The sequence below is a fragment of the Gadus morhua genome, chromosome 14, assembly GCF_902167405.1.
Source record: "Gadus morhua chromosome 14, gadMor3.0, whole genome shotgun sequence".
NCBI classification, from domain to species: Eukaryota; Metazoa; Chordata; class Actinopteri; order Gadiformes; family Gadidae; genus Gadus; species Gadus morhua.
The window spans coordinates 13,576,300-13,596,865 of record NC_044061.1 but is presented as its reverse complement, the minus strand read 5'-3'; the positions used below and the strand labels follow the sequence as shown (position 1 = coordinate 13,596,865).

General features: G+C 39.6%; 2 protein-coding genes across 3 annotated transcripts; one reads left to right on the top strand and one right to left on the bottom strand.

Annotated features, from left to right (window-relative positions):
- Positions 1 to 1,865: 1,865 nt before the first annotated feature.
- On the bottom strand, positions 1,866 to 15,000 carry vps35 (VPS35 retromer complex component). Its single transcript, XM_030376589.1, has 17 exons — positions 14,866 to 15,000; positions 13,615 to 13,710; positions 12,981 to 13,077; positions 12,481 to 12,604; positions 11,602 to 11,784; positions 10,280 to 10,499; positions 9,384 to 9,467; positions 8,151 to 8,260; positions 7,803 to 7,899; positions 7,561 to 7,709; positions 6,796 to 7,003; positions 6,351 to 6,506; positions 5,361 to 5,483; positions 5,045 to 5,224; positions 4,615 to 4,854; positions 3,306 to 3,449; positions 1,866 to 3,119 (listed from the first exon to the last, which is right to left on the bottom strand). Exons 1-17 carry the CDS (start codon positions 14,866 to 14,868, stop codon positions 2,940 to 2,942), a joined length of 2,394 nt encoding a protein of 797 aa, XP_030232449.1. The 5' UTR covers positions 14,869 to 15,000; the 3' UTR covers positions 1,866 to 2,939.
- orc6 (origin recognition complex, subunit 6) lies at positions 14,324 to 19,564 on the top strand. Of its 2 annotated transcripts, none has more exons than XM_030376591.1 (7): positions 14,324 to 14,457; positions 16,255 to 16,381; positions 17,025 to 17,188; positions 17,419 to 17,508; positions 17,818 to 17,927; positions 18,852 to 18,959; positions 19,223 to 19,564. In XM_030376591.1, the coding sequence occupies exons 1-7, from the start codon at positions 14,450 to 14,452 to the stop codon at positions 19,369 to 19,371; spliced, it is 756 nt and encodes a 251-aa protein (XP_030232451.1). In that variant the 5' UTR covers positions 14,324 to 14,449; the 3' UTR covers positions 19,372 to 19,564. The 2 variants fall into 2 exon arrangements, with proteins under 2 accessions (XP_030232451.1, XP_030232450.1); XM_030376590.1 differs by lacking the exon at positions 14,324 to 14,457 and adding an exon at positions 15,167 to 15,346.
- The last annotated feature ends 1,002 nt before the right edge of the window (positions 19,565 to 20,566 follow it).

Genomic DNA, 20,566 nt, shown 5'->3' with positions numbered 1-20,566 from the left:
CATTAAAACCAGCATAAATCAAACACCTAAGTAACCCATGAACCAATAAAACATCCTTGCTACTCAGATCAACCTTCAGGTAACAGGTTAACTCACCAGGAATCAATGTGCCCAAGAGTAATGAGAAATTAATGACTTACATTTTGCAGTTATGCTTCATGGTTAAGTTGGGATACTCACAGAACTGCAGTTAAATATCCATGATAGACCCCTGAAGGAAGGAACAGTTTACTCATGGTCCAAATTTCAAATGAGGGTTAAACCACCACAATCCCCGATTGCCTTCACACATTATCAGTGATTTATATTCAACATACAAGTCACGTCAGTTGCTTTTCCACACAGTTCTACTCACATCAGGATCAGTTGAGATGCTCCTCTTTACTTCAAAAAGTCTTTAACCTGTGAAACTGGAAAGATGTTAAATAAGTCGAAACAGACTTCAGCAAAACAGTACACAAACAAATGTACTGTCCGGTTCCCTTTTAAGTGAAACGCACCAGATGCAACCAATTAACTAATTAAGAAAACAACCTGGCAGGCGAGCTAAGGCAGGTAAGCTTATTATTAAAACTCAATGCAGGTTCGGCACCCTGTGGTCTTCTTGGTAACAGTGAGAGGCTATTTCAGCTGTCTTTGATCTTAAATGACCGCCCTCATTTTAATGAGGTCATGAGTCTGATTTGACAGATTTAGATTCAAATTTCAAAACGAAAGAAGTCTTCATTCAATTCACCTAACTGTGTGCGCAAGTGTGTGTGTGTGTGTGTGTGTGTGTGTGTGTGTGTGTGTGTGTGTGTGTGTGTGTGTGTGAGAGTGAGAAGGAAGCTTTCATCAAAGAGACCAGAGAGACTCATTCACTGGTTAAACTGGATCGCCTACCACCACACACACACACACACACACACACACACACACACACACACACACACACACACACACACACACACACACACACACACACACACACACACACCATACAGACACACACCATACAGACAAATGCACATAAAATCTCTCCCCACTCCCTCACCTTGTTATAAAATGTGCTTTGTAAACCTTTGCTGCATAAAAAACGTGCTTCACTTTTTCCAGATTTAGCTTGTGCTTTGCTATTTTTTATTTTTGATTTAGCAAATAATTCAAATTTATTGGAAAAAGAGGCATGGAAATTGCAGTGCATTTGGAGGGGTAAATAGGTAACGGGCGAGTTAAATCAGGAACAGGTGAAGCACGATTTCCAGCATCAAAAGTTTACAAACGGCCCAAAACAGTGACACATCAGCACCTTCCCTTTCAGACTATCATAGCAGGTGAAACAAAAATACCACCTGGGAGAAGGCCTACCCTCTGGCAGCAATGGCTCAACTAAAAACGAATTATTCCCTTGATGTATTCTTAAGAAATGTCACAGGTGGTTAATGCACCAGCAGCTTTGAATAATCATACTTTGTGGCCCCTAAGGTACCTTTTAATTTGACCAGGTAAGCCTCTGGTGGAGGCTATGGTCTCCTCTAAGTGGTCGTGTCTCTCTAGAGGGCTCTCTAGAGAAGTTTGTAGCACCCTAGGTCCATCGTAGAAGCTGGGACCATGCTGTGGAAATAACCCAAGATAAAACCCTGTAATCTCATTCATCCCAAGCAGGCCACAGCGTGAACATTTATTTGGGTGGGGACATGGACACCAAGACTTCTACTTGGCAAACAATTGAAAAGTATGGGGAAACAATGGCTCATCAAAGGCATGTATAACATGCAGAAATAAAATATGTAGAATATGAATGAGCAAAGGCTGCATCATAACAATTCAGTTCAAAAGTCAATAAAGTTACCCAATATACTAGATACAAAAAAAAGATTAAGACATGAAGGGTTAGAATTTGTTTATTTGTTCAAATGTTATTGACTTATTTATGATTTACAAGTAGGTTATACATACAATAAACATTTGAGATGGGATTCAGGTGTTTATGTGATAATGATGAAGCATAAGCTCTCTGATGAAACCAAATAGACCACAAAAAACAAACACTAATTTAAGTTAAGGTTTGTGGAATGTGAAAGTTGCAAAAAAACGACAGACACAGCTCAAATAATGGGCTATTTGGCATATTTTCTGATACATTTGTCGAAGATTAGCAGTGCCCATTCTACTGAGAATAGTTTCTGAAGAGTTAGGCTGTGTGTGCTTTTTAGGGATAGTGTCACCGGACTATGTAATACAAACTCATATTGATAACCTCAGGTCAGGAAGCCAAGTGTCTCAGCCGTGACCTAGCTTGTTTTATTTTTCACGGGGGGAAATACATAGGAGCTTTGTCGTACAAACATGGTTTAATTTCTGACAAATTACATTCCTGAAGATATAAGTTAGTTACAGAATCAATTAAAGAAGCTGACAAAAGCTTGACTTTTCATATTCATTATTTGGCAGATAATGTTTTCTTATTATGTTCACGTGAATTGCTGGAATCCATTATGCACACCGACAAGAACAAACATTACATTTCTTTTATATGGCAGATAAATCACATCAGTCAACAAAGTGGGATGGGAGCTAATAAAGTGTGCATGCCAGGCTGAGTCATTATTGTTCACCATAATGCAATGGAGATTATTCCAAATCATTTTTGAAAAAGTGGTCATAAAACAAGAGTACACTGCAAAGAAAAAATATATATAAGGTCATAAAAATGTAAATGCAGAGTAACAGTGTTTTGACACGGCAGAAGGACAGTTGCCGGACTCTGTGGGGTCACCATCCCCTGCCTGGTTTTATATATGGTGCTGCAGCATCAAACTCTATGTTTTTCTGTTAAGATACCCCTGACATTTTGGATGACTAACCTGGTATATACCATTAACCTAACCTGGTCATCATTAAAAGATTGTTTCGTAATATATTTGTTTATCTTATCATGATACCTCCACCCAATGCCTTTAGAGGACCAGGCCCTCATAGGCAGGGCCCTCAGACTGAGGAGATTCTTTCTGTAAGCGAAGATGCTCCAGGGTGTTGTGGAAGTGCTTATTGATCTGCTCAGTCTCCTCACTTGTTTCCAGACCAGGCAAGTCTTCTCGGATCTTCTGGATCAGCTGGTTCAATACCTGAACCGTGACCTGCACAAGGTGGTATATGGAAAGCAAGGGTGGCATATGTGACATTTTCTAATTCTTAAAAGATCCATCAATTAATCCTTAAAGTAAAGGCCAAGTGTGGGTATCTCTCTGCTTCATTTTGACTACTGTTGGCCAAAACTGCATGAAAACAACATTTATTCTGAAAAAAAATGTATGGTTTCTTACCGCATCATTCTCCCGCTCATAGAAGCAGATGTATCTGTTAAGGATTTCAATGAACAGCTGGACCTGCAGTGACGGGTCCATGCACTGGTTTGCAATTTTTAGGGCTTTCTTCAGACACTCCATCACTCGCTTCCCATCACGGATCTGAAACAAGATCATTGGATTTTACTGATACCATCTTGGCAACTACTGAACTATCCAAATTGACTAAAAAAGATCTATAATGTTTTATATCTACATCCGGGACAATAAACAAATAGTGTCAGTTTCATTTAATACAAGAATAGACTGCTAAACTTTGAGTCTGTTAAGAAAAATCCACATTTCAATTGGTTGCGGGGAACGAAAGGATCTGACAGAGATGCTGATCTCTGACAGAGATGTGACTACCAATGCCTTGATCGTAGACACACTAGACAGCAAAGCCTGCACTTTTTGCGGAAAGAGCGCCCGACTCAATTGATATGAAGGTGTCAATTACAGTTTTGGTCGATTGTATACACACAAAAAATGGAACCATGCACACAATTCATATATCAAGCTCATATATCAACTAAAAGACTAGAATGCTAAAATCTAAGCACAAATCTCATCATTTAGCACAATCGGTTCACACTGGCCTTCAAAACGCAACAACTAATTACCAATAAGTCTAACTCACTTCTCACCTATTCAAACTCAACTGGCAAAACACTTCAATCATGTGTCAGAGCATAAAAGAGGACTCGTGAGCTCTACTGTGTTGTAGATATTAGGGGTGGGAAAAATAATCGATTCTTCGATGCATCGCGATTCTCGCTAGAACGATTGTCTCGATGCAGATAAATTAAAGGTTGGGTATGGAATTCTCTTTATTGGCAATTTTTGCAAAATTACTTGTAATCCTTATCATAACTCGCTTACAGCCACTGAGTTAGAAGTACTGACATGAAAATTAAATAAGTCAATCATCTGGGGAACGGGCAGGGCTCGAAAATCTCCAGCCATGATTTCCAGACCCACCGAGTGGCATTGGACAGTAAGTACGTCAATCAAACGGTCGTACTGAACTCCCCCTCCACCGCTCCCCGCGAGAACCCTTCGTGCACGTACTCAAAGCTTGTGAACCAGAGCAAGCTTCTTTTTGTTGTTATCCTGCGGTAGCTACTGGAGCTAGTTAACTAGCTAATGGCTCGCTCTCGCGCATCTGTAATGGTGGGTCCCTTTTCCTGTGAGACGTTTTATGCCCGATTGGGATTCTGTTTACAGCACATGCACACCGATCAATGTGACAACCTCTATTCCTGAGAAACGCTGTTCATCATCTCACCTCTTCTCCGTTCTTTTCTGTGCTCCGGCCAGACCAGAAGAGATGGGCGCAGACACTGACTGCCCGGCACTGGTCGGGTTTCTTTAGCAGCTTAGAGGCAGCCAGTGCACACTGGGTCCTCAGAGGCTCATGATTCTCCTCACTGAAGCAGCGGGTGTGCTCAAAGGTTCCGATGATGAGCATGATGGCTGCGAGCTGGGCCTTTGAGTCGCTGATCTCATCCTCGTACAGAGAGAAGGCCTGGTTGAGGGTCGGATAGGATTGAAGCAAAGAGAAAATAAGCAGTTAGTTAAGCTGATGGGGGAGATACATTGTTCTTTACCAGAGCACAACTGAGGTCTTTTATCAGAGCGTAGGCAGATCAAGAAGACAACCCGATGCGTGATACAGTGTCTCAAACTCAAAACAAGCGAACGTCAAATATTTTTACCTGCGACATAAATTCGTAGGCTACAGTTTCGTGGTTCTCAAAGGCGATCTCTCCTGCTGCTAGCGCCCCCTGGAGGAAAAGCCGGAGGGGAAGCTCCGCAAGCTCTGCCTTGATGAGAGCACTAATGGTCTGGTGGGCGAAGGAGAAGATCTTCTGACACTTCTTCTCCCACTTGTCATCCTGAACAGAAGTTTAGATAGGACGAAGAACTTTAACATTGCTCACGTTATACCAGATACATTGGACTACTGTTGGAATAGATGGAACATTTGAAACATTTGTTTTCAGTGATGCAAGGAGAATTGCATCGTTGTACCCAAGAAGAATTCTCTTTGTATCTGAAGGCCAGCTGGTAGGCAGCAAACACCAGCGGAGGGAGAGTGTATCGAATCCTTTGGTTTCCGCCTGCGCCAAAATGCTTCCTGGCTGTATTCAATATCTGATCAAAACAGAAATGTAACACAATTAATAGAAACATCATTATCATTTTATTTAATGAACTCTTTAATGGGCATGTAAAATGACCACCGCCACCACCTCCACTTGAATGTTAGAATGAGTGACCAGGGTAATGTAACATTAGACTTGAGAAGTGATGATTTAAGGTGAATCGGCATCATGTATTCAACGAGTCGAGGGGCTTTTCCAGCTTGGTTGCTCCTCTAGCCATTAATTTTTTCCCTTGCTATATTTCAATCGTTGTCGTGTTGTAATTTCAACTGTCAGTCTAAAAAACGCGTATCGGTCCGAGTTATGCATTAGGATTTAAGAACACGTAACTGATGGTTATAACAACGTTCCAAAATTAAGCCATTTTGATTGGCAATTTAAACAATTATTGTGAATAACACTTTGACTGCTGCTGCTGATTGATCATTACCCAATAGAGGTTGTGTTACAGTGAGGAACTGTGGCTCCATTCCACTCTCTCTGAGCTAAAGAGTGAAACAGAGCCACATGCATCTTGTGTGTTCTTCACTGTAAACCAGCTTCAAGTATTACGGTAATCATCAAGTCGTAGCAGCAGCAGTCAAGTGTAATTCATTAAAAAAATGTTCAACCTTAAGGGATTCGCGAACCATCATACAGGCTGAACTGCAGCACCTGATCAGAACGGGCTACTGGCCAGCCCTGATCCATGACACCACTAATGCTACCACTAATATCACACTCAGAATAAAGAAATCACACTTTAAGAGATGTTTTAAATTAAAAAAAATAAGATTATGACTCTTGATTGATGATTAGAAGGAAAAGTAGGAACGCAAAAACGGACAGCTAACTCATTAGTATGAAGCATGCTAACCAGGTACTGCTGGTCGGGGTCGTCTGAATGCAGCAGGTGAATGAAACGGCCGACCAGACTCTGCTCCTCAGCAAAGTCCTCTGCGTCCGGGTCCTCGGCAGGCTGGTCTGGCTGGTCTTGAATCAGTGTGGACACGAGACTAAGGATGGCGTCCACCTGGGGGGATGATTGGAAACGAGGATATGAGACTTGGGGGAGACCAAAATGTATTGCATCTTTTATAGATGATTTTTAGTGAATTGGAAGTGATTGGCACCGCCAAAGGGTATTTGAATGGGTTGAAATAACTTTGTCACTCATCAGCTTCAATTGCAACATTTTTGCTATTAGTTGTAACCGCAAGATGATAGATTTTCGTCGGTTTTTACTGAACGATAGCTGAACAATGAGCATTTCCCTTCATGATTGTGGAGTGTATTTGATGGCGGCTCTGTATGGAACTCACCTGCTCCTGCGCTACGATGGTAGTGTTGTAGTCCAAGGTGTTGGTCAGGACGTAGCAGCTCATGGTTTTGCGTGACTCAAAGTCAAAGTACTCAAAGAGAGGTGGGAAATACTTGAGCTTCAGAACCGTAAGGATGTTGTTGTAGGTATCCACTGGTATCTTGAGCAGCCTGGTCAGCTCCTTGGACACGGCACTACTGGTTGCGATGCTGAACAAGCAAAGGAAAGGAGATATTAGTCAATGTTATATATTAGCTTAAGATATGAGTAAAGGATACACACTTGACGATAATATCAACCTTTGTGCTTGGAGAAACTAACTAAGTTTAAGTGAAAAAACATAATACATTTGTTTTTGTATACCTTTACTTGCTTATATACCTTTATATGTTAAATATTGTCCAATACATTTCAGATGACTTCAATTTCACTACACAATTTTTCTCTTTAGCAGTATCTGTGTAAACCAGAAGAGTGGTTTGCAGCTGTCAAAATTGCAGACAAGTCATTTTACTCAAGTTTGTTTTTTGCTGATATGCCAAAACGAAGAGGAACAGACTTTTTTAATTTCACACTTAGCATTTCAAGCAATAATGTTGTTTTTAACTTGCTGTGCATAAAAAAGCAATCGTGTACAATAATAATTGCAAAATACTGTAACTGACTAACTGACAATTAGTAAGTTGTAAAAATTAAGATGTACAGTTAGAACCATCCATAATATGAATAAACAACAAAAAAAAAAAAACGATGACAGACAACTTACTGTTCCAAATTGAGCTTGTTAAAGATCTCAACGGTGCTCTCTAGGACTTTGTCCACATAGTCCACACGATCGGGGTAGCACTTCATGGCCAGGTTTATAAGGGACACCTGGAGAGACACTACGTCCTCCGATGGCATATCCTGGCGAGACTAGAGAAAGGGAAATTAGGTTGTAGACAGCTATGAAGGATCCCATGCAGATGTATTTTAAGATAGGTAATATATGACCACCACTTTGCATACCTGAATGACGGTGGCCACTTGTTGGGAGAAGATGTCAAACAGTTTGATTTCAGCCGGGATACCGGGGCCATCTTCTCTGTGTGCGAAGAGTGCTAATCTGTGAAGTAGAGCAGGTATTAACATTTGAGCGCCCAAAATACAAAATTGCATCTACAAGACAATTTTTCACACACACACACACACACACACACACACACACACACACACACACACACACACACACACACACACACACACACACACACACACACACACACACACACACACACACACACACACACACACACACACACACACACACACACACACGTTTATTTCGGCTAGGAAACAAATCCAGAGCAAGGCTACCTGTCAATAAGCGCAATGATAATGTTTTTGACATTGACGTGCTGGTGTAATTCAGCACACGAGCGAAGAAACGGGTTGAGTGTCTGAAGATGGAATTCATCTGGGAACACCTGAGAAACACAAGAGATATAGAATTGAACAAGATGCTAATAATACTGCATAAATATACTCTTCTTATATACATGCAGCATGACTGTTTGTTTTTAGGCCATGATTATTCATGCATTATTGTTGCCATTAAGCAGATTTAAGGCCCCGTCCACACGGAGCCGATTTCTTGGTGAAACCGCATAAGTATTGTGCGTTTCTGCCGACCGTCCTGACGGAGCCGGCGAATCCGGTGCCCGAAACCCCACATTTCTGATACCACCCTCGGAGGTGGTTTCAAATCTATCCGGACCTATGCGGTTTCGTGTTAGGATTCGGGTGGACGCCTGAAACGCAAACGATGACGTCATTAGCCCCCCACCAGCAGGGGGACGTCAGAGTTGCGTTGAATTTTTTATTTATTATTTTATTTGCATTCTTTTTGTAGCTTTAAATAAAGCCCCTTGATAAATGTAGTTACTAACTGTACATTAACAAGTATTTCTGCTCAATTTAAAAGGTTGAATCTCCTCGTGACTGAATGTTTGTATACAGCGCGCAGGCTGTATGCGCGCAGGCTTGATGCGTTTCTACAGCTCAATGCGGTTTCGCAATGACTCCATCTTTGCGGAGATATTCCTGAACCGCATAAAACGAAACTGGATCGTTTTGGCCCGTTTTGGCTCTGTGTGGACGGGGCCTAAGATAGAACAAAGATTCCCACTAACGGAAAATAGCTTCCATTTATAGTGTGAAGACATGGATTGCAATTACAGACCTAAAAGTGTTATTTTTAGCGGTTCACTAAGGTCTTGTCTACAACACATTTATGTTTCTAGGGCAAGGTAAGAGGGACTTGGTGGCCTTCAATGAGGCCGATAGGACAAATTTCTAACTTGGCTGTGGTTCTGGCAGTACCAAACGTACATACTGCAACATTAATGCACAAATGTCAGAAAAGCAAATACTTATTGTATTGAGGATGTTAGCAGTAATACATATACCTATTTAAAAGGTCTTTATTCTGAATCCAGGCTCCACAATGAAAATCACACAAAAAAAGCATGAATAGGTGATATACTATATAATGTGCGATATATCATAAATTCATTGTAAACGTCCATTTGCAGTTGGGGTCACATCTACCTGAATGATGCACTCCATGAGATACTCCTGGGCAAGTGAATCTCTACAGTTTACCACCTGCTCCAGCACACCTGGTAACACAACCTGGAGACAAAGAGTTTAGGAAACGTAGGTTTAATAAAAAAGATTGACATACTGACAGATGCACTATTATTATGTAAAATACCATTATTATTATTAGTGCAATGATACAAATTAAATAACAGATTTCCTTCTAGAAACCATGCATTTTGTATGGCATGTCTCCTCTGGAAATCCCCTTCCCAAGGAATTTGTGCCACATTACTCCCATTTTTGATAATCAGCTAGACCGATATAACCCCGCAGCTGTCTCTCCTGGCTTCACAAAATCATCCTTTACCAATATGATTACCGGTAGTTAAATGACGTTGTGCATCACTTTGTGACGTTCTGTTGAGTGTAATGTAGTGTGAGCATGCTCTCGCCATGATTTTAAACCTAACAAGAGCAAATTCTCTTTTGGAATCATGTGTCATGTCAGTACATCATTTGTGAAAGATTGTGGACAAAATAAAGTGAATGGCCAAACAAGTACTTTACAATACAATACAAAATACAATGTCTTCATCAGAAATACCAAAGTGCTGCCGCTTCTGTTTAGTTTTGTGGTGGAGAGAGGCAGAATGGATTAATTACCCAGACAGGTATGCTCCTTTAATCTGTTGTCAACGATTGACCAGCATGGCTAATGATGGTGCCATCAAGCATTCACTGATTTGTATCCAAAGTGAAGCCTTTGATAGCTGCTGTGTATAGCCTGCTGCAACCTGCCTGAATTTGTTGTGTGGTACAATCCTTTGTGGTAACTAGAGCATAATATGTACTTCAACAAAATTAGTCTGATTTGAGGCACAAATGCCTACGCTGTGACAAACCTGTTTGTACTTGTCCACATTGACTCCTTCCAGCTGGCTGAGGCGAACAAGATTTGTTCCAACCAGGATCCGAAGCTCTTGCCTCTCCTTTTCCCTCTTCTCGCGATCACGGCTGTGGCCCTGGTGCTGCATACGCACCCAAAGCTTGTTCATCTCGGCAAAATTAAGCAGGACAAAGTCGATGGAGTCGTTAATGTCGCCAGTCATCTCTTCAGTCCCTCTGTGGGTAGATGGAGGTGGAGGAGTTAGGGGGGCTACAACAACGAGTTTGTCAAGAACAGAGCACTTAAACCATCTTCCAAATACCACTAGATCTAGAATGTAAAAGTGAACATAATTTTTCTGTCTGATTTGCAACATTGCACACAGTCAACAAGTATTTTCTATTGCACATCGAAGACAGTCTACTATGTAAATAGCTGTCCTTTTTTGACTGCATCTACATTAGGGGTGTAACGGTAAACTGAAGTCACGGTTTGTTTCATACCTCGGTTCAGACAACACGGTTCGGTACGAGTTCAGTACAATGAAGGGAAAAGAAAAAACAAAAATGCAGAAGGCAATTCTTTTATATTGTGCATGTCTCAGGTTGTAGCACCTAGTGTCATACAGTCTCTCCCGTGTGCTGGCTGCAACAGCCTTATCTAAGTTACAATAAGTATCAGTTATAAAACTGAAAAGGCAGCATGTCTTATTTATGTAAGTGCAAAGTACACAGAATTACAGCCACTTCGAGCCAGTCCCACAATGAGCTTTCCTCAAACGTGCCGTTTTTTTATAGGCTGGTCAAGGTGGATGGTGGGGATGTGGCCGGTGGCCCTGAGTAGCTTGCGGCCACCCTGAGCTCGTGTTTACAGTGGACGTATCGCAATGTGTGGTAGACTGAACCGCGACATGGAGGAGAGAACCGTGACCTCGGTATCGATTCGGTTCAATACGAATACATGTATCGTTACACCCCTAATCTACATAGTAACTCTACTTCAATCGATTTTCAATGACAATGCGATTTGTTGCACATCTTCTGTTTTTACCTCAGTTTTAAAAATGAATTTACTTTAGAGGGCTACCTTTGCTTTAAAACAATCAGTACATGGTTTTAAAAAGAGCATTAGAAATACCTCACTGGTACATAATAACTCCCAAAATCTAACTGCTAGTATAATATTTGAAAGGGCACTTATTTTGCAAAGAGCTGCATGGTTAGATGCTAAACTTAATGACACAAGTATGACATTTTCTTTTAATGGATTATAATGGGTTGTCAACTTTCGACCTGATGGCAAAATATGCAGCATCTAAAAACCATAAAGATTTCATACTCAGGCGGCTCTCCATCATCTGGGAGGATGTTGCGAGTGCACTGCAGTAGGTAGTTCCTGAGGAACAGCCCCCGAAGAGGATGCTGGACACCTCGACACATCTCCACCAGGTCCTTCAAGATGTCCTTTCGGGACTGAGGAAATGAGCGCACATACACCACCCCTACGGTAATCAGGAGGTAGCTGGTGGAGCAAACGAGGAAACGTTGGTTAGTGGTCAAAATCCTTCTCTTGATTGTCTGAATATAAATATATGATAACATTGTTCAGTAAATACAGTTTAATGGCTTGTTATCATTTATAACAACATAATGTTTTCCATTGATATTTTGTGTTAATTTGTGATTGCTAAATAAAACACACTGGCCATGGCCTTTTTTCAGTAATAATCGTGAATAAAGGGGATGCCGTCACTCTTTGCTCAGCCACTGCATTTATATTTATATAAGTTTTTCCGTTAACATGTGAGTTGTCCACAAAAGGTTTTGATGACAATTTGATTGTTAACCTCAAGACAAATGGTTGGGAACCACTGCAGAAGAATGTGGTTGATAATGGGTACCATCAATGATACGTTTGGCCTCACTTCACCAAGTCGTCGAGTGTTATTAACTTATTTTTCAATCGTGACAAACAAACACTCTATATATATATGCATTTTTCTCTCTCAAATTTATTTTCCCTTGCAACGTCTTAGCAAAGTGAAGCAAAACATGTCACTGGTGGCAACCATTATAAAATAAATCTAAGTACACAGATTATATTATATATAAAGTTTAACAACATTATTCTTCCCTCTAAATCTGCACACTGGTCCTTTAAGTTAGATTGAGGTTAATACAAGACTGTATAGGCCTAGTGAGTAAAAAGAGTACTTACAGCCTAGGAATGATGTTGCCAGCATATTGGACAAGTTCATAAAGGTCAGAAACCTTGCGACCCTTGGCAAACTCGTCGGTCAAATAGACCTCCAAGTAGTGCAGCTCATCAGAGATGGCCATGTCTGCACTCACAATTAAGGCTGAATCGACAAATGAATGTATTGAAACCTAATTTCTACCATTTTAAAACTATGTAAAAATAAAACATACAAATACTTAATTTTTTAAATGTTAAGAGTCCAAATTAGATTCTAGTCACATTTGATTTCATATTACCTCACATTACATAGCCATAAAATCGAATGTGTGTGTGTTAAACATGTTATTTTCTGGGCCTTGCGGTATGAAAACCATACAAAAGACATTCAAAGAAACATCTTAATGCTGTAAAGCAATCGATAATCAAGGATAAGATGTGTAGTGTTGAACGTAAAAAACAACAAGATCTCACCAATCAAAACATATTCACATTTCACAATGTACCATTGCAAAGGATACAGAGCTCATAGTAACTCTTGGGGGACAGCATAGAGGTCCTCAATTCTCCAAGCATGTTAGAAGCATGCTTTAGAGCATCCATTAGCTTGTTCTTGTCCTTTAGGCATATTCACCATGCAAAGGAGAAACATAAATGTTATATACATGTAATGACATCAAATATTATCTTATATCAAAGTGATGGATATCAGAAATATGTAATTAACTTCTAATTTTGTAGTTATTAAGGGTTACCAAGTTGTGCATTAAGCATCAGCTAATTATGTTCCATCAGATCCATTGTGAACTAAAGAAATTTCGATTTTATTCTATTCAATTCCATTTAATGGTTTGTTTTGGACTTTGAGGATGTCTAGCTAACTTTGCATTGATATACTTTTTTGGCATGGTCTTGACAAGATATTTGGTTTGTATGTAGTGATACATCCCTCGATGATATCATATGTTATGGTTATTTAACAGTTTTAGGTCATGTTTACCCTCACATAGTTGGAAATTACCAATATTCAGGTTACAATAATTTTTTTTATTGAGAACATGAGTGGAATAATGTGTCAGAAGGATAAAACACGCGTGTGTCGGAAATTAAGTGTCATCTCCATTCTACAAAAATGAGGAAAGATGTCCGACCTACCAGGCATCGTTTCATCTGAAAGGATTGGACTTTGACTGCCTGCACAGCCTCATCCAGAAGCTTCTCCTGCTCATCCTGGGGAGACTGGGTAGTAGGCTGAAAGATATTGCAGGAATTTAACATGAATAAATGCCATCCCGCATATAACATTTTTAATCATTTTAATGTAATGAAGCCATGAACATAGGACCCCTTTTGAGGTCTTTGTAAGGTAATTGAGCGTGAGGTCTAGCGCATAAATCTTAAATGTCGAAATCGAACATGCTTCTTATTCTAACTGATGGTGGCGGTATTTAGACACATAACCGCAATCCTTGTCGAAAAAGACCTGCTCTTGCAAAATGCGAAGAGTCCTTATAAAAAAATTATTATTAAATATTATTAAAATTATTAATTATTATAAATACAATTTCTAAACGGCCATGAGATTATAGTATAGCTTGGAAGAATAAAGTAGCACAGGAATGCTTTCATATTAATATTTTCTCGCATGAATTGCCAGGTAAAGGTGGGGACTAGCAGCCCCATTTGTGTAACGGAAGTAAACGCAAGTACAACTGACCGTATACAATACATAATCGATATACGGTCAGTACTAGGCATATAGAGAGCTATGTTTAAATATGCAATCCCGTCCAAATTTGCTACGAATCAGGGCAGACAGCGAAGAGGATAAAGAAAATGCCCATTTCCTGCTTAGAAACACTATCAAGATGCGGAGGAGGGCGGGTTCTAGACTTGGGAGTATATTGTACTTGTTCAAAACGTACACAGATAAGGGTTTTAGCATTTCAGAAAGCACATTAAGGTCGGGTAACCTTGCCTAACTACACATATGGAGAAGTACGTGACACGTCGGGGTAGACAACAAATAACTGCAATAACATATTCCTCTTGACGTGCCATTGCCATTTTGCACAGCAGAGGTTAGCAATTGCTAGCTAAGATTCACTCCACTTCTAATCTTGCAACTGCTATTACAAATGAAAACGGGATATTTTGTTGGGACCGCTTTGTAAACAAATCGAATTGTTTTGACATTTGATACATTAGCTAATAACATGTATAGCAACTTACGGGTTAGCCATTCGCTAACGTTACTTCGGTCACATTAGGCCTTAGCAACACAAATAGTCTTAAAGAGGACGGAATCGGTAGTTAAGATCGACACAAGTTCATGACATGCATAAAGCCAAACGGTGTGAAGGAAATGTATAATGATGTAGTACAACTATATTGTACTGCACTTACCATAATAATTGGACGTGTCAGAGCGGATAGACTGGTGGCCTAGACAGTGTTCCTTGTCATGTGACACAACCCTGGTCCAGAAACTCCGCTTGGCCTAAATACAATTAAACCACAACGTGTAGAATGATACGTTTGAGTTTTTGAAGATAAGTCCAATCTTTAAAAAAATATATAAAAAAGTTTTTCAAACATTGAATGTTCACATATGTAAATGTGTAATACTTAAACCAAAGCTATATTAGAACTATGACAAATATAAAATAGCCGCGCACGCGCAGCACACACTCACCGAAGCAGCCAATCAGCATGCGAATGTGTCTTTTTTAGCCATTTTTTCCGCGAAAAAACCTTCTACCAAGATGTATGCAAGTCAGCTCCAACTTTAGCTTTGTCTGGAACGTTTGAATATAGTCTAAATGGAGATGGAAATATTTGCAAAGCTTGCTGGCAAAATGGGTATCGGTTCTGCGAAATTAATTCGGTGAGCTTTTAAACTAGCAAACAAATTATTGTTGACCTAAAGCAGATGGTCATTTACCTGTAGTTATTGAGTTGCCTGCGTATACTGTATGACGCTAAGGGTTAGATCATGTCCATATAACGTTAGTGTCCATTTGTGACCCAAAACACTTTGGCACAAACATGCAGAAAATGTCTACAAATGTTTTTGTAAACAGTAACTCTATTGGAACTGGCAGTATTCTGCGTTGCATGATGGTATGCAACGCTAAATAGTTTGAGTTATCTGTAGAGCTACGTTAACGGAACCGACTACAACAGCGAAGATACCAGCCAACCATGTTTCAAGTCTAACTGAAACAAGACATTTTCATTGGGATGCCCGATTGAACTAGGGAGTATGACAATACGGCACGTTGGGTCACAACATTTTGTGTGTGTGTGTGTGTGTGTGTGTGTGTGTGTGTGTGTGTGTGTGTGTGTGTGTGTGTGTGTGTGTGTGTGTGTGTGTGTGTGTGTGTGTGAGTGAGCATTTTCCTTTTCAGATGTAAAGTAGCTCAGCATAATAGTCAAATCGAACAAATATAGATTATTAAGTATATTGTATACATTCAGTAATTAAGTATCATGGATTGTCAAAAGATGACCTCTTTACTTCATTAAACCTTTAACTTAAATTGTAATGGTCCTTGCCATTGATCAATTACAAGGCTTGATTGTAATTTATCAATAAAGGTGAGTAACTATGATAATCTTTAGTGCTTTTGTGACTCCAAGAAATGTGAGATACCGCTTCCTCTTGTCTTGACAGAGGGATAGTACAGCGTTTTTTTTTGATTGGCTTGATTGGATTGTCATCACAAGAGTATGTCTCAGTGAATACTTTCAGTGATTACTGTATGGCAAAAAATGTTTTTTTCTGCTTCACAGAAAGGCAGAAGAATACGGCCGTTTGTCTCAGGTGAAGTGCATGGCTCTTAACAAAGTTACACCAACCAGTGAAGCAGTGATATGTCTAGATTTGGCAGCGTCCTACATGAAGATGCCTCTCGACAAAGTAAGCATTTTTCCCATTGCAATTTCACCACCGCCACTGCATCACAATGATTTTATCCTTATTGATGAAAATAAGTAATTCTACAACTGTAAAAACACCCATCCAGCATTTACTTATCTTTAATTTTCATGTTTCATCGAATGTGGTTGTCTCACTGGGCGTTTCTTAGAAGCTGGCACATAATTAGGAAGACATTGATTCTCAAATGATACTAATACTACTGTATACAAAAGTAAAGTGAAAAAAAAAAAAAAAGGAGAGAGACAGAGATACGAGCTGGCGCGCATTTTTATTTGTAGAATATCACTGTAACTTGTCTAACTACAAATATTTCCACGGAAATTTTGCACATTGCGAATTTCAGTGCAAAAGCTGTTAATTTTTTTTTTCCCAAACTACCATGAATGCATGCATACAGTTTATGAGGTGTAACAAATCAATATTTGCCTGTATTTCTCTCAATAAGTGTATTTTTTAAACATTATATTTCCTTGCTGTGCATGCCTACTTTAATATGAGCTGAAGTAAATGGAGGAAAATTAATTGACTTGCCATATTGGCTGCCCCCGATAATTCTTCCTAAACCCTTGGATCCCTTATATACCTTATGGAGCAAATAACTTACTTTCTTTCTTTTCTTAAGGAATATGCCATCAAACTCTCTGGGATAACTAAGAAGCTGTACCTGAGTAACCTTAAGGCAATGGAGTGTTTGATGGGTCTGGAACGTCACCTAGGTCTTAGTGAGCTGGGTGTTCAATATGGCTGCATGGAGGCAGTTGGAGTTGCTACACAAATACTGGAAAGGTATGGTCAGCCTTGTTTTAATTTTTTTTCTCTGAGGTTTCATGACAAAACTATGCATGCATGATGAATATATCCAGAATAATAAGGGATATTTAGTTCATGAAATATAAATGAGCAATATCTCAGCTATACATTTCACTTAACTTCATCACCAAAAATGTTGTTTCTGTCTTTGTACTGCTTGGTTTTTGATGGTAGGCATCTGAATTTCCCTTCGGTCTCGTTTTTAGGTACAAAAAAAGCCTCCCATCTGCTCAGCAACAGGACCTGGACCTGTCTAAACCTCTTTTCACCACCACAGCTCTCTACTCGGCCTGCAGGTCAGGGGATTCAGTTGGTTCCTTTTTATTTGTACCATCCAGAGGTTTGGAACCTGTTTCCCCCCCCCCCCCCCCCGGGGGCTCCCTGGCTATAAAGATATGCATCACTGTACACGTCATTATTTTGTATATCATGTTTACAGTCTTGATTATTAAAACAAAACAAAAATGTCAAGACCAGTCATCAGCTCAAAATGTACGTCTTGCTCGCTAGGTTACAGGACCAGCACCTTCGGTTTTACAGAACTATGTTGATTTATTTTGTGTTATTTTTCATTTCAATCTGTTCAAAAATGTTTTTGCATATAGATGCCTAAAGATACAAGTTGACCAAAAGCTGGCAGCGTCGTCTGGTGCCAAGAAGGCTGTCTTTGGTCGTCTTTCTGTACAATTCCAGAGTTTTGGACAGGACATCTGCAGTGAGTAGTAGTGTGAAACATTAAATGACTTGTGCGTGCGTGTTTGTAAATAAGCATCCCAACCATTATCACTGTCAATTCCTAATCCCCTCATAGAACTTGCCACTACGGTTGGAGTTGATCCATTTCATGTTAATATGTACACAAGGGGGCAGTATAGCCTTTAAATGCAAGGCATGTATGTTTGTCAAAATCCTTGGTGTTGAAAACTGTTTTTGATTATGCCCGATGCCTTCATTTAATGCTAATGTCTGGCCGTCCAAAACAAAATCCTCAACTGTTGCCAGCTTGACAAGTGAATGCAGAGACAGGCGACACATTGCTAACCTCTTGGAGGAGTCCACATCTTTGCATTCCCTTGGGTCAATTTAGGGCGAAAGGGCGTAGTCTGAGTTATGACGTTCATGGATTTTGCTTTTGCTGACACAGAAGTATAATTTGACTCTTAGTTATTTCCAATTGACATTGTGTGCGGCGTTACCCCGGAAGAAAAAAATTCAAGAAAGGTTTACAGAAAGTTGTGTTGCTATTTGGTGTTTAAGCCCGGTCCAATCTCACTTTAAAAGGGTTATCTGGTCCAGTGCAGGAGGGATCCTTCTTTTGTCGTTGTGGTTCGGTCCATTTTTTTAAGTCAAAAAAATCTGTTTAACAAAACCTTATTGAATATCAAAGATCATATGAAGGATGTTAAAACAAAGTAAAATGGCTAAGAGTTTAATGATAAGAATGGAAAATATTGAATGAGGTTTGTTAAATTCCGAAATTATCTGTAGATTCAGATATTTGTCAAACCAGCACGTTGGTTTAACTTTATTTTAATCATAATTGTGTTAAAGATTTACATTATCCAAATGTAATCCTATTTTTGGCTGATGCGTTCTTCTAAGAGTAAATTGTGTGGCACTTTCACTGTGTTCTCTACAGAGGAACCTACTACGAAAATGGCACAGAAGAAAATTGCGCCGAAGAAAATGGCACAGAAAAAAGCACCAAAACGACTCGAACCAATGGAAAACCTTGAAGTGGTCGAAGGTGAGTAAAAACACTGTTCTTGTACGAATATCTTGAATGTATTCAAGTAAGTGGAATGAATAAGACAATTTTCCTAGAACTATTCTGGAGTGTGAGAATAGCCACAATAGTTGTTCTTTTTTCTTTAAGCATAAATTTGATAGAATATTTGGCTTCTAAATTTGAACTATTGCTTCAGCATTATTTTTGATTAGTTTTTAATTTACATCAGATATTTTAAAGTTATCAAAGGTAGTATGTAATGTTGACTTACTCTCTTACAGAGGATTGTCTGCCATCATCCGTTAAGCAACAGAAGAAAGAAGATAAGGCAGAAGAGGGAAAAACTGAGATTGGACAGAACTATGAAGAGTGGAAGAGGAAAATTCTGGAAAATGCTTTGAAATCGAATGCAGAGAAATGTGATTCGTAGATGGCCTTGAAGATATCTTTCTTTTTTTTTACCTTTAGAATTGTTTTATTGATTGGCCATCGTTAGGTATTGGGTTTGACAATTATAGGCATTATAGTTAACAACATGGCTTTACCGTTGTTCAATGTCAACTATTTATTGTGTCCTAATCAAATGTTTTTCCCCAATGTTTGCATTAAAGAATTCAATGACATTCTTTCCTTCAAGGAATTATGAATTTCCAAGTAAGACCGGATAGTAGGGAGGGACATATCGGTTCGGTGACTCGACCTCTTAGTGTGCTAACCCCTTTAAGGACTTCAACCTGTAGTTCTATGCTACACGTCATTTCCCCTCTTCTTGAACCAACTTGTCTTTCTCGTTTCACAGTCCTTTCCAAAAAGAAAAAAATAATACAACCCTTTCCAACCTTACCAAGTGTCTGCCCTAATAACCTAGGGCAGACTCTTGTTTAAGTGTGTTCGAGATGCATCGTATACCACCCACACTTGTTGCAAAGTGGGAAATCTATCAGCTTTCTTGCGACAGATCACAGAGGCACGCCCTCTTTTGGTCGGTCCCACTCGTGCTGCTGAGAATCCACCGAGTTCAGGGATGATAACCGTACTACTCAACAAACAAATATTGCTGCACCCGTAATGAATGAGATTTATTTTCTTGGTATTTGTACCACGTTGGTCGTTTTTAATGTCGATTTTATAATGCTCTTACACAATTGATTACATTGCTGATTTAATCCGGTCACCGATTTATACATTGCAGTCTTTCTGTGCGTGCAATGCAATGTAACATTTTGTTGTTTGTATTGAGCTGGTTTGCTAAAGAGGCTAATGTAGCTGCCAATAACAATGACCTGCCAATTACTTTCCTTCCCCTACTCGTCATGTAACGATGCCCACAAAGACAAACGGGAACGCTATAAGTGCTACAAGCCAGGAAATAACGTCACAAGAGCAACTCCTGCGGGGGGTTCTAGATTTGCTAGATTTGGGTTCTTTCTGCAGGCTATGAACGTTCAATATTATGGTTTGATGCACTATAACGGTTATGGAGAATGAGGGAATTATTGGCAGATTAAATGTGTAGTTTTTAAATCCATAAAAATTGTTAGCCAGAAACTGAATTACGTAAACAAATCGGCCTTTCGGGTTTTTAGTAAAGTTGTCAACGTTGTTTGGCAATTTTTCATTTTATC

Bases quoted from the DNA above. Each gene is read 5' to 3' on its own strand.
- orc6 (XM_030376590.1), top strand. From the start codon at position 15,282: ATGGAGATGGAAATATTTGCAAAGCTTGCTGGCAAAATGGGTATCGGT. The intron at 15,347-16,254 runs GTGAGCTTTTAA...TCTGCTTCACAG, and splicing joins GGTTCTGCGAAATTAATTCG to AAAGGCAGAAGAATACGGCC. The intron at 16,382-17,024 runs GTAAGCATTTTT...TCTTTTCTTAAG, and splicing joins TGAAGATGCCTCTCGACAAA to GAATATGCCATCAAACTCTC.
- vps35 (XM_030376589.1), bottom strand. The intron at 8,261-9,383 runs GTAGATGTGACC...TGTGTTTCTCAG, and splicing joins TCATGGAGTGCATCATTCAG to GTGTTCCCAGATGAATTCCA. The intron at 7,900-8,150 runs GTAGCCTTGCTC...TCTACTTCACAG, and splicing joins ATCATTGCGCTTATTGACAG to ATTAGCACTCTTCGCACACA.